Raw genomic sequence first — 13,248 nt, forward strand, 5'->3', positions numbered from 1 at the left:
ATTTTTTAAAAAAAAAAAAAAAAAAAAAAAAAAAAAAAGCCCCAAAGCGGTCATTCCCTTGATTCCATAAACGTCATATATTAACGAAAAAATAGCTAAATTAATTTCACAACGAGACCTATTTAAGTTATATTTCGACTTAAAAACACTTCGTATAACAAAAAATATCCTTGTCCCAAATAAATAAATAAAGTATCCATATTCATTTATGATAACTAGAAGCAAGAAAGGTGCCTTCAGTTTAATTAAATGCGGTGAAATAAACACCACGATATCGTTTCCCAAAACAAAACATTGATCACAATTTATAATACAAAAGCAATATGAGAATATACGCAATTAGAAACAATGTAGTAAAGCATAACTTTTTAAAAGATCCATGAAAAGATGCACATTCGTTATGTTGATGTTTGTATAATACTGTTAATATGTGAATAGAGTACAGTATAATGTAGGCTAGGCTACCAGTTTGTTGATGCAGCACACTGCGCCACCAAATCAAAGCGCCGGTGGCGAGTTAGCGCAGCGACCGGAAATTTGAAAATTAGTGCGGAAACATTAGAAATTACTCTAGCCGAAATTTGTGCTGGATTACTGATTGTTCCGGACTACTGATTGCCGGATTAGTGATGGTCAACCTGTAGTTACTTGGTAAGTATATATAAGACTTTATTTCATCACAAAAATGACTTTTTATATAAGTAACTTACCAAATAACTACATTGCTGAATTCCACACTGACAGGAGGTGGGATGCAGGGACACGTTCAACTCAAAAACACTCAGTAAAGGAGATGAATTTGAAACAGAAAGGTAGCTAGCATTGGTGTAATGCTTGTTGTAACCTAACCTGGTAAGAGAGCTGCAGCAGGAAGATACTGCCTCTAGCTGGAATCCGGGAAATTAGAGAAAATATCTTAATAAGGCGGAGTAGGACGACAAAGGAGAAGAATCTTGCCCTACGTCCTCATCATCGGAGGAGACTAGCGACGAAGAAGTGTCTTTCGACTTAGCGACAGCCAGATTTTTCTTCAAGAAAGACATTAAGTCATCTAATTGTCGTTTCAGAGGAGCAAGTGAAGAATCCCCGAGTCGAAGAATGCACTGTCGCATGAGGCGCAACTGGCTTCGAGTCGGCACACAGTGTCCCCTGGCTCCCAGAAGTTGGCACTGAGCGCTCGGTCGAACGAAACTGTCTAATGGAAGCCATCATTGCACGTTTGGGAGACAGAGGATGTTCGGGGGCAAGATGGGGTCCAGATGAAGAAGAATGTCGAAAGAGGTTCTTCTAGGTTAAGCACCTAGAAGAACCTCTTTCATGAACGGGCGATCCATATAAGCGATGGACTCCAAACTGTCCCAGGCTGATGGAGTTGGACAAGCAGAAGATGTAGAGGGAAGCACCAAGAAACTGCAATAAAACTAAGGGCTAACACTAGCCTCCTTGTATTTCTTGACAGGCGGAGGGGAGCTGTCCGCCGCACCAGAGTGTTTCTTCAAAGGTTGGGAGACAGAAGATCTACGCCGCTGACACTTCGCGTACGGCACTGAGTCTTCCGAATCTGACGACAGACGAACACTGAACGAGACGTCTTTCCAGTGGTGATCTGTCAAAGCCTGGGACTGGGCAACAGGCTCAACGGAGGGGTGACTGTCCGTGGAAAAATCCCACTGATCTCCCTTGGACCTCCTGTATGTCTTCTCCCTGGTGCGGGGGAGAGGGACATGGACCTTCGTTGAGGAGCACCAGTGGGACAGGCAGCCACCTCCTCAACACTTTGCACTGCACTGATATTTTGCACATTGCCTTTTTCTATGAAGGCTCTAAAAGACGAATCCAACTCCATCGCTGTGTTGGCTAAAAATTTGAACTTTTTGTCGAACTTTGATTTGAGACTGGCAATGGTGACAGGATCAGGAGCACAGGAACCTGGAACAGGAGTACATGGAATAGGAGTAGGAGGGCTAAGGATAGGTGACGATACAAGAAACGATACAGAATTACCTACTACAAGGTCTGACACTTCTACCAGTTCTAAGCTGGCTTTATTTCCAGCCCTAATAGCCGCTTTCCTTTTTCCTTTATCCATTTTGTCTTGATAAGACCTAAAGACTTTCCACTGTTTATCATCCCAATCTTTACATTCTAAACAAGTAATATCTCCATCACAAATTTGCACTCTACACTTCACACACTTTGCGTGAGGGATCTGAAGAAAAAGGTTTAGTGGGCGAGGACACTTTTGATAAAAATAGAGATGTACCTAGGCAACCATCAACTTAGCTTAGGAATAGTGGTGGGGATGGAGAGAAAGCAGGGATGTGTAATCACTCCAGAATATTCTAACAAGGTTCTTGGTTAGATCCTGGATCACAGAACACCAAAAGATGAAGAATGCCGAGAAGCATGGTAACAGCATGATTGATAGATGGGACTGGGGCACCTCTTGGTAATCTGACTATAGCAGTCTCAGTCAATAACCAAGGAATGACACAGTCATGATGCAAGGCTGATGGTTAGGCTTTAGTATGGCCCCAAGCTGAAAATTTCTTTGTAGGGGGAAGAGAGTAAAAAATTATTCTAGCCAATGGTGAAAATCCTCAAACAGAATGAAGAAAGGCCTAAAAGAGAATCTATTAAATAACCTGAAAATACTATACTTTCTACTTCTAAGATATCTCTGGATACAAATTACATGAAATAATGAAAAATAAGTGACAAGAAAACCATGGGAAAATCCAGACCTGGAAAACTGAGCCGAGAACAAGACTTGACATATAATAAGGGATCCAGTTTGCCATCAAGATATCAAAAGGAAATCAACATTAATGCCATATATCAGGGAAAACAGTTCTTTCTTCTCTTATGGAGTGGCTGAGATTTGGGCTTCCACATCATTCAAGAACATACTTTTCATTCAACATTTACCTGTTCTCGTGATCTCTTAACAGCAGAGTTTCTGGATGTACTATTTACTGAGGCAGATGTGTTGGAACCACCCACAGGAACTGGTGTCTCTTCTTTTTTGGTCTGTTCAATATTGTATTTTTGTAACTGCATAAGTTTTTCTTCTACTTCAGGGTTCAGGTCATCACGACTTAGAACAGACTTTATAGCTGTAATAAAATTTTTTTAATTAAAAACAAGCAGTAAAAAAAGATGACTTTACTACTGAAAAGCAACCTTGTAATAGTAGATGTAATTTTAATGTAACGTAAACATCTTATAATAAAGCTAATCATCAAGGACACTCAAAACCAATGCAAAATTACTAAAGCTTTCATTAACACTTTTACATAAAGTTTTGCCTTCATGAATTTAAACATCTTTTGCACCATAAGCACCACACAATCTCTTGTTCATACTTGGATGGATATAAAATTACACTAACTCATCCAATCACACTGACTAAATAGTTACTTGAGCAGCCTACAGCATCAGTACTTTGAAATCACATTATACTGCATATAGAACCAGGGTGTATTCCTCAAAAAATTATCATTTATTATATTCTTTACATTCATGCATTCAAAATGGCATCAGTACCAGGACTCTACATAAAAATATAATTTACTATAATAAGGTTATCTTACTCATCCAAAATTCTTACCTAACATTCATACACAGTAGCTATAAAGACTGATCTGCAGGCTTGCTCAGCAACTGAGAAAACAGAAAGAAAAATTGAAGGGCTTTATCTAGTTTTCTAGCCTATTTCATCTTCCTGTATACTTACCCTACAGTGGGCAAAACTAGAGCAACTCCACCTTCTCTGGCTCTGTTAATTTCCTGCCGCCACATTAGTGTTACTTCACTGGTAGTGGGCTATGGCCATTGGATAAGTATGTTGGCCATCTTTCTTGTGCTATACTGGAAAATTAGTACAGCTATAGCATTTTGTTTTGTGTAAGATGTCCCAGCATACAGTTCCTTGTGGCTTCTATACACTGTTTTGCAGTCCCCAAAACATGGAAGAGGGTGTGCCCGTGCCCCTGTCTATACTGAAGCTGACCTTTGGACAGCTGTTGTTGTTCACTGACTTTCTTTGAGAGCTGTTTGCTTGGGAGCCAACTCAAGCCAGCTGACATGAGTGATGTGCCCATTCTCACTTCCCTCTCAGTGACCTCCTTCCCTAACCTGGATGAATCTTAGCCTACCTTACCCAAAGACTGTCTGGGTAGAAGAATATTATCTGTGAGCCCTAAGTTCTCCAGAGCAGTGAAAGTGAAAAGGGACCCTAAACCCTATATTTTCACTTATATATCAGCCAAACTCAAAAATTAAACACTGGCCAAATACCCTAGTATCCTTAAAGCATTTCATACTACATATAGCTGCTCTCACCTACCTTTCATACTTCTCTCCTGTACATGTTCATGTCTGACTACATTTATGTTGTCAGAAGACTACTTTTAGGGGTGTGATAATTTTGATTATTTTCATAATGCTTTTTGCTGTAAATGTTAAGTGCATTGATATTTTCTTTATCATAAACATGACTAGATCATACTGTACAAACATATGAAGCATAAAATTGGTCATTTTAAAAGGCTAACCTTCAAGCACAACCTTGAAACAGAGAAACAAAATACCCAATTGAAGTTCCTACAAAAACAATATTCAGCAGTTTATAGCTCAATATTCAAGGAAAAATGTGTATAGCAAGTGGTAAATACTGTATAATGAGCAATAAACATGTTAAGGGTAGGCTATAGTTCAACAAATAGCCTGTCCTTTCTATTTAAAAAATGACACTGAAACAAAAATGATTTCAAACCTGCTTTGCAGCCATAACCTTCTCAAATTAACCAATATTAAAGATTTTCCATCTACTGTTTGTTGATAGATAAATGTGAGGAGTCAAACCATGACTGTCACTGTTTCAGATGCTAAGGATTTGATATCCAGCCTCTCCTTTGGCTATTCTCAAGACAAACCTTGATGAACACAATAAAGGCAAGTTTTAAAGCAAATCAAATCTATATTTAAGGCAAAGGCCTCTTCCTCTGATAACCCTTCCTTTTTACTTCTACAGACCACATACTTACCATGAGGGAGAAATGCTGCCTTTCCACCTTTCTCCTTAATAACCCTTGTAAAGGAAGTGGGCACTGTCAAGCAGGGATTTGGTTATCTGTGGATGTGTAACAGCAGTGCAAAGCCCTTTTCAGGTTTCTGGAGATGTAATCTGTTGCTGACTTGCCTCTGGGTGCTTTAATAGAGAATACTGGAGCCATGAGTTCCATGCTTCCTCTGGAATATCATCTTTTAAGTAATGAGACTGGATTTTGAATTTTTTTTCTTAAATCCCTCAACATGACTTTTGTGGATGGCATTGGCGAGATCACTCATGCGTATGACAATGTTGTCCTTAAAAAGAATGAACATTTGTGCTCCTTCCTTCCTGATGTCAACCCAAATCAAAAGGCCATCTGGACCCTTGATTTGCCACCAATTAGATTACTTTCTGAGTTCGTCCATGACACACCTCTGATGACGTAGCCAGAAAAGATACCAGAAAATTTGTCGCTTAAGCCACCAAGCAACCTGCTGCTGCTCCTATTCCAATGAATTCTTCAACTGTTATTTTTTTTAAGGAGCATGACTGCAACTTACCCCTTCCTAGGTGACAGGAGGAGATTCCTCTTTAGGAAAAAACTTAGTTTCCTCTTCTTCTTCTAGGCCATCCATATGATTCATCTCACAATCAGCTTCCTAGCAAGTGGGAGACTCATTCACTACTGGCAAATTTAACAAGGCCTATGAGCACAGCCTTTGATGGCGGAGGTATACAGGAATGAATACCTGATTTCCTTCTATCAGAGTAGTTCTTTAGCAGTCACCAGTCATGTTCCTGTGTATATTTACCATTCTGAGAGGTTACAAGCTTAGCAAGTGGTGTATTCAACCTATAAAAATTAGCAGCTTCTGCAATATTTTCTACTGAATCATCCAGCTGTCAAGAAGGACGATTAGATGCATTGCAAGTGGGACAGAACATGTTTAGAAAAACCTACAAAACCTACTGTAGATATGTCAGTTTTGGGCAAAGAAAAAAAGAGGCTTTCATATACACAACTGGAAGTCTCTACAAGCAGATTTAGTCTCCAAGACGACAATAGCACTCTTCCATACATGCAAAAACTCTCTCATATCTCAGAAAGCAGGGAGGGACCAAGTTCAAGTCACTGTTCCAGATGACACTGGTAATTCCAAGTGGTCAGAGTCAATCAAGAACATACTTTTATTGCCCCACTTACATCCAGCAAGAGCGTGTTGGCTGATCAAGACCAAAATTCCTGATCTACTGCTCTCCCTGCCAAGAGCTTCAAGCTTGGGTAATGGACACAATTCTGATCACTGGTCCAACCTAGACTTCTGCATTTCCTCTCTGTGCTCTCTTGAATCATGTTCTGATCAAATTCCAGACCTCCAAAAATGCAAGAACAACTGCTCATAGCCCATTGGTTGCTACAAGGAGGAAATGTTTCCTAGGCCGTGTGTCTCTGGTGATATATGGGCCTCGATTTCACCTTTAAGGCCAAACCTGCTCAAGCAACCAAACCTGAAGATTTCACCTGAGGCCCCTCATACTTCAGCTGACCATGTGGAAATTACTGTCTCCTACGAGCTATAAGTTTTTGAGCCCATCATGGAAACCTTAAATCAAATTTTACCACCAAAAACTGTACATCTACTAGATTTTGTGTTCCTGCATCTATGGGGATTTCCTGCCCTTATACTCCAATAGCAACACTGTTAAACTCTTCCGTTTCCTCTGATTTACCTAGAAAATTTCCGTTGTAGGTCAATGTTGCCCTCTGTGCTTTGTCATTTTACCACTGATATTTAATGATAAGGACATGCAACAAGCCCTCAAATCACTTAAAACATAACCAAAAAATCTGTGTATTACAAGCTAGGATGGAATTTAAATGTGGTACTAGCATTCTTGATGATACCACCTTCTGAAACCATAGACGAAACCTCCATAAAGTATTTAGCATCTAAAATTCTTTCCTTGATAGCACTGGCTACAAAAGAATGAGCAAGTTGCAAGCCTTCTCTCATAGGGATGGCTTTTTCAATGGTAATGCAGTCCTTTACTTTTAGAAATGCCACATTTCTCCATGTTCCGTCACAGTTCCAAATCTGACTAAACTAGTGGGGAATGAAGAGAACGCCCTTTTATGTCCAGTTAGGCTCAATAAAGTTCATTTAAGCAGTTACACCTTTACGAAGAAGTATGCACATCTGTTATGCAGTGTTATGAATCTGAATATTCCTTTGTCTAAATCATGCCGTGTATATTTTTCTTCTTTAGTTTGCCAAAAGTTGAAGACATCTAGTACAAACTGTGACTGTGTCTTTAATTCATACAGTGCTCATTGTTGGAAAGATGTTAATGGTGTGCAGTGGAGATGCAATTCCATTTCTGTGAGAAAATCCTTTCTTCCTCTCTCTTTTTTTCTTAATCCTGGTACTAATGAGTTATAAGGAATATGAAGGTGCACTTCTTTTGCTAAATGCATACCTGCAGTTAAGTTGGTATTTTCAATTTAACTTGGTAGTCCTGACATTGTATGACATGTTCTTTGGCATGAGAATACTTTCCTTGCTGTACATTACAGCAAGTTCCTCTTTAATGGTAACACCAAGCATGGCACCTTATAAGGCCCATTATCTTATGTCAATTCTCAATTGGAGGCAAGGAACTGCAAGTAGGATTACCTACTCAGACAAGTCATTCATTGGTTTACTTTTAGCACCAATCTTGTTTTCTATGGGATCAGTTTCATTGGTTTACTTTTAAAACCAATCATATTTTCTATGGGATCAGTTTACCAGTCTTTGCTGAGTTCTGCATCATCCCAACCTCCTTGTCAGTGTGGTAGTCAGCTACATGCATGTTAGGAGAGATTCACACTAAAACCAATTTTCATATTAAAATGGGTTATTTCTATACTTGCGTAACATCAATAGTACCCATCCACTATTCCCACAATTCAGCAGGCAAAAACTAAAGCACAAAAACTGAGTTGTTCTATCCTTACCTACCACAGGGAGGGTAAACAGGAACACAAGATAAGCAGATAAATGAATGTAACCCTTTGCTTTCTTTTCCTTTTTGTCAACTGCCAAGCAAGTCTCAGGTTAAAAACTTATTGGTATATGAATATTAGGTAAGTATAGAAATAAAAAATGTTAATAAGAAAATTAATATTAAACAATTTAACTCAATATTTAATTGGTTTACTGCTAACTGAAGTAATAACAAATATAAAAAATATATCTACTGGGAATTCATATTTCTTTTACAGAGAACTCAGAAATTCCCTTTACTCTACTTTAGTCTGCCTTGAAAAAATCTTATTTTTGCAACATACCTAAATACAACTAAAGCTCTTTTCCTTACCCTGCTGAATATATTCCTGAGTAAGAACAAATTCTTTATTTGGGGGATTAGGAGAAGAAAGGCCATCTTCACTAGGAGATTGAGCAGCAGGTACTTGCTCAGAAGCTTCTGTTTCTGCACCTGCATTCACATTTGGTGTCTCTGCAGATGCATTCTGAAACAAAAATTCATTTCAAGAGTTAGACTTCCCATGAAAAGCCATTTACTAAAATATAATCCACTTTAAGGATAATAAAACTTCCTACACACACATATGTGCCCTTGATGATGCAAAATAAGTTGCAAAACTTTTACTGTAATTCTGAAAGGAGTCTATGCCTATTTCATATTTATTATTGTTACTCCTGATGTACATGCATTCCAGGGAATAAGTATAAAAGATCAGAAATTTGGAGAAAAAGCTCTCAACGAACAAAATATTTACAGGTAAAGGAAAAAATATAAAGGATATGATTTTGTATGATTTTTTTCACACCTAATGGGGTACACATGTAAAGTGTATGCAACAGCACACTGATAATAGTGACATCTAAATACAAGGTTCCACTAAACTTTCAATGATGCACTCTTGGACTTCTTAGGTACATAGGCATTCCCTTTTCCCACAATTCATCTATCCTCACTGGCAAACATTTTCTTTTTCTCTCCTTCCTTACAAAATTTCCAAATTATACGCACATCTCATTACCCTCTATTCAGTTGAGGATATTGAGACACAAGCAAATCCCTGGAAGCACTTGCATATTGTTTTTTACTTACACAAACCATTTTACTGCATCATATCTATACCTCTACATTTCTCAACCTTCAACCTCTTTTTATTCACCTCACACTAAGCAAACAATCCTCATCAGCTTCATTTTGTATTTAACAATAACATTTCACTTCCATATAAAATATTTAGCTTTACAGGCAGTCCCTGGTTATCGGTGATCCGGTTTTACAGTGCTTGTCTAGCGACGACGATAACCGGATTTTTTTACACCGATTCCCGGTTATCATCACTGATAACCAGTTATTGGCGCTGATCAGCGGTTATTGGCGGCGCTGATCACCAGTTATCGGCGCTGATAACCGATTATTGGCGCCGATAACCAGGAATCAGTGCTATTATCGCTGATTTTCGGTTAACAGCGATTTTTGGTAGTCACGCTGTCGGGAACGGAACCCCGCCAATAACCGGGGACTGCCTGTACAATCATTTTAACCAATCAAACTTTTGCATCTGTAAATACTCCCCTTCTCTTCCAAACCTTTATCAAAGATTCTACCACCTTCCTAACTTTACTTCTGGTTCCAATCCCTCCTTTGACAGAGGAGACTGTGAAGGCAATAAGAATGGTTTGTCTGCTGGGGAGGGCCTCTATCTGCCACATGAAACAATGGGACTGGACCTTTAAGTGAACCTTAGGGAGCTCAGAACTGCTAATCCCCTGGACCCCTCCTCCTTTCTAAAAGAGTTGGTAAGCAGATGGATGAGAAGCTCACTAACATGGTCACAAAGGCCCCAGTTTGTCTTTATCAAGAATGGTAACAACAGTTGCCATTAGCAAAGGAAGTCATAATTTGGGAGTCTATTCAGCAAAAGCTGCCACAACCACAGAATCCACACTGGAATAAGTCAAGCTCTTATTTATGAGAGCTAAAAGTTCCAGCGGGGCAGATCTCATTTGCCTTTTGCCCCCAAGCAGGGGTTTGAACCCAACTAAGCCCAGGACAAAGGTTGGGAAAGACATGATGACCCCAGCATCTTACTCCAGGTACCATGCCCCAAGGTGTGGGGTTGCAAGCTGTAAAATGCTCGTTATTCCGGAAATGTAACTCATTACTATTAACATGACTGCTGTGTTGAAAAGGATGGCTGCTTTGTGCAAATTGATTTTAAGCAGCAAATTGATTTTATATTAATTTTTTTCCCATTTTTCTTACAATTCGCCTTCTTGCACATCAATATTGGTCAATAATTGGCCAATGTTCAATTTCGGTGGATTTAAACAGCATTTCTACAGTAGAATATTATTCTAAAAAGAGTAGGTTACTGAAATCTGTAGAGTTCAACAGTGTCTTATCTTGGATGTCTTCATTTTCACCAGCAGATGGATTCTGGGTTTTCTTGGTACTTTTCTACAGTTTTTCTGTCAACATGTTTCGACCAGCCCGTTGGTCATCTTCTGGATGGTTGATATGAATCAGGAGACATGGGGCACATGGTGATATTTATAGGACATTCTTAGGTAGTGTCAAATTCTCACTGGCTGCCTCGGGCAATTCTTCTTTGGCGGAGCCCCTCTCTCGTCCAACGATGGTTGCGTGCGCTCTTGCATTCGAGTGCTGGAGTACATGTGAGAGAGTGTGACTTGGAGGACTGCTGCCCACAGATGGACACTCCTGATTGGTTCACTCATCCGGGGTGCCAGTGGGTATCACCCTTCGTGCTGACTTCGGGAGGAGGAAGGTTTACTGTGTGGTATTGAGGCTAGGTATCTCTCTCCTGATGTGTAGGGCTTCCAGGAGGTGTAGGTGGCAATGGTCAGTCATTTGATCTATTATCTTTATGTTAGGGATAATGTTACTTCTTTTTAATCTCAGGATATGGGCAGTTTTGGAGTAATTAAAAATGGCACCTACTGGGCAGGACAGGAGATCTTCTTGAAGAAGCACATGCCTCGGCTCCTACATTGGTATGAATACCATGCGCTTCTCCAAGATTATCTCCTGCCATGCCCAGGAGGGTGCTATTTTTAATCATGCTAAAACTGCCCATAATCTGAGAATAAAAAGAAATGACATTACCCTTAACATAAAGATAATCGATCAAATGACTGACCATTGCCGCCTACACCTCCTGGAAGCCCTACACATCAGGAGAGAGAAGCCTAGTCTCAATACCACAGAGGAGACCTTCCTCCTCCCAATGTTGGCTCGAAGGGTGGCACCCACTGGCACCCCGGATGAGCAAACCAATCAGGAGCATCCGTTTGTGGGCAGCAATCCTCCTAATACTAAACTCTCTCACATGTACTCCACCACTTGCGCACAAGAGCGCACAAAACCATCATTGCACTAAAGAAGGCTCTGCTCAAGAATTGCCTGAGGCAGCCAATGAGAGTTTGACACTACCTAAGAATGTCCTATAAATATTGCCACATGCACCCTGTCTCTCCAGATTCATCTCAACCATACAGAAGATGACAAACGGGCTGGTCGAAACATGTCGACAGAAAAACAGCAGAAAACGTACCAAAAAACCCAGAATCCATCTGCTGGTGAAAATGAAGATGTCCAAGATAAGATACCTTAGAACTCTATGGATTTACAACACCAGATTTCAGTACCATGCTCTTTTTAGAATAAATTTCTACTAAAGAAACACTGTTTAAATCCACCGAAATACGAACACTGGCCAATTACTGACCAATATTGATGTGTAAGAAAGGTGGATTGTAAGAAAAAATTAAAAAACTCCACATAAAATCAATTTGCACAACACAGCCATCCTTTTCAACAAAACATGTTGAAAGAGGGTCTTCTTCCTATAATATCACTGTTATTACCAGCATAATTTTTATTCATTAAGGGTGAAAAGGCCAAGTGATCTAGCTGGCAAAAGCTGAACTTTATCAAAGAATATACCAATAACTGTAGATACTCTTAACCCATTCTGAAATCACAGGAGTGATAATAATAATAATAGTAATAATAATAATAAAAATTATCATTATTATTATTTTAATAGGTAGTAGAGAGGGGTATCCACAGCATATTTTCCAAAGGCACAAATCTTAATACATATATGAATAGTTTCTGGTTTCAAGCAGACAAACACTTTTGATCCTTTGAACACAGGTATATAAATATAAATATGAATATACATACATACATACATACATATATATATATATATATATATATATATATATATATATATATATATATATATATATATATATAGTTTGTATATATTTATATTTATACATCTGCATGTTCAAAGGATCAAAAGTGTTTGTCTGCTTGATACCAAAACTATCCATATATGTAATTAATGGACTTAACACATTTTTTTCCATTCCTCAGTAATAACTAAATTAATAATAGTAATAAATATTATTATTATTATTATTATTATTATTATTATTATTATTTTATATTTTATAATTAATGTATTTTACACATCTTCAGGGAAGAAGGAATGTGTAAAATACATTAATTACAAAATAATAATAATAATAATAATAATATTTATTATTATTATTAATGTTGTTATTACTGAGAAATGGAAAAATGTGTTAAATGTATTAATTACATTATAACAAAGCTAAATAAAACTTTATTGTCCCAAAATGTAGTAAAAATTTGTTCTAAGTTCCAAGTACCCTTATTGCTGATCCATAAAAAGCTGACCTTTTGTTCCTCTAGTGCAAACCAAATTGCTCTGCAATTTAAAATCACAAAAACTTTAATAGGTCCATCATCCACAATGAATCTGCTTTGAGACCAGAATAAAGGTTCCAGACTCTGACTACATTTTCTGAACATTTTCAATATACCTGATCATACCTTCTTATGGTGGATGCCTAATTTATTCGATACTTTACTTGTAATTAATGTGAGGTTTTCTTTACTTCAAAGTTGTAGTTATAACAACCCACTGAGCATATAACACATGGCTGACATCTTCCACAATTACTTAACCAACCATTAATAGTGATTTCATTCTTATTTTTATTATATAAATACAGTATTTGACAAATGACTCTTATCATAATATATGGTAAATATTTTATATGACTCTACATTTTCCTTATTTGGATCCCTTACCAAACAATTAAGTC

At 38.2% G+C, this 13,248-nt stretch overlaps 1 protein-coding gene across 3 annotated transcripts in view; it reads right to left on the reverse strand.

Annotated features, from left to right (window-relative positions):
• E(bx) (nucleosome-remodeling factor subunit NURF301 E(bx)) overlaps positions 1–13,248 on the reverse strand; it is a 268,910-nt gene that overhangs the window by 75,346 nt on the left and 180,316 nt on the right. For all 3 annotated transcript variants that reach the window (XR_010854269.1, XM_067110114.1, XM_067110113.1), the window contains exons 16-17: positions 8,417–8,570; positions 2,929–3,116 (exon numbers count right to left, since the gene is read on the reverse strand). Coding sequence is in view for 2 of the 3 variants with exons in the window: in XM_067110114.1 (XP_066966215.1) it covers positions 2,929–3,116; positions 8,417–8,570 (342 nt within the window). In the remaining variant the exon portion in view is untranslated. The remainder of the gene's footprint in view (positions 1–2,928; positions 3,117–8,416; positions 8,571–13,248) is intronic.

Source organism: Macrobrachium rosenbergii, chromosome 10 (assembly GCF_040412425.1).
Source record: "Macrobrachium rosenbergii isolate ZJJX-2024 chromosome 10, ASM4041242v1, whole genome shotgun sequence".
Lineage (NCBI taxonomy): Eukaryota > Metazoa > Arthropoda > Malacostraca > Decapoda > Palaemonidae > Macrobrachium > Macrobrachium rosenbergii.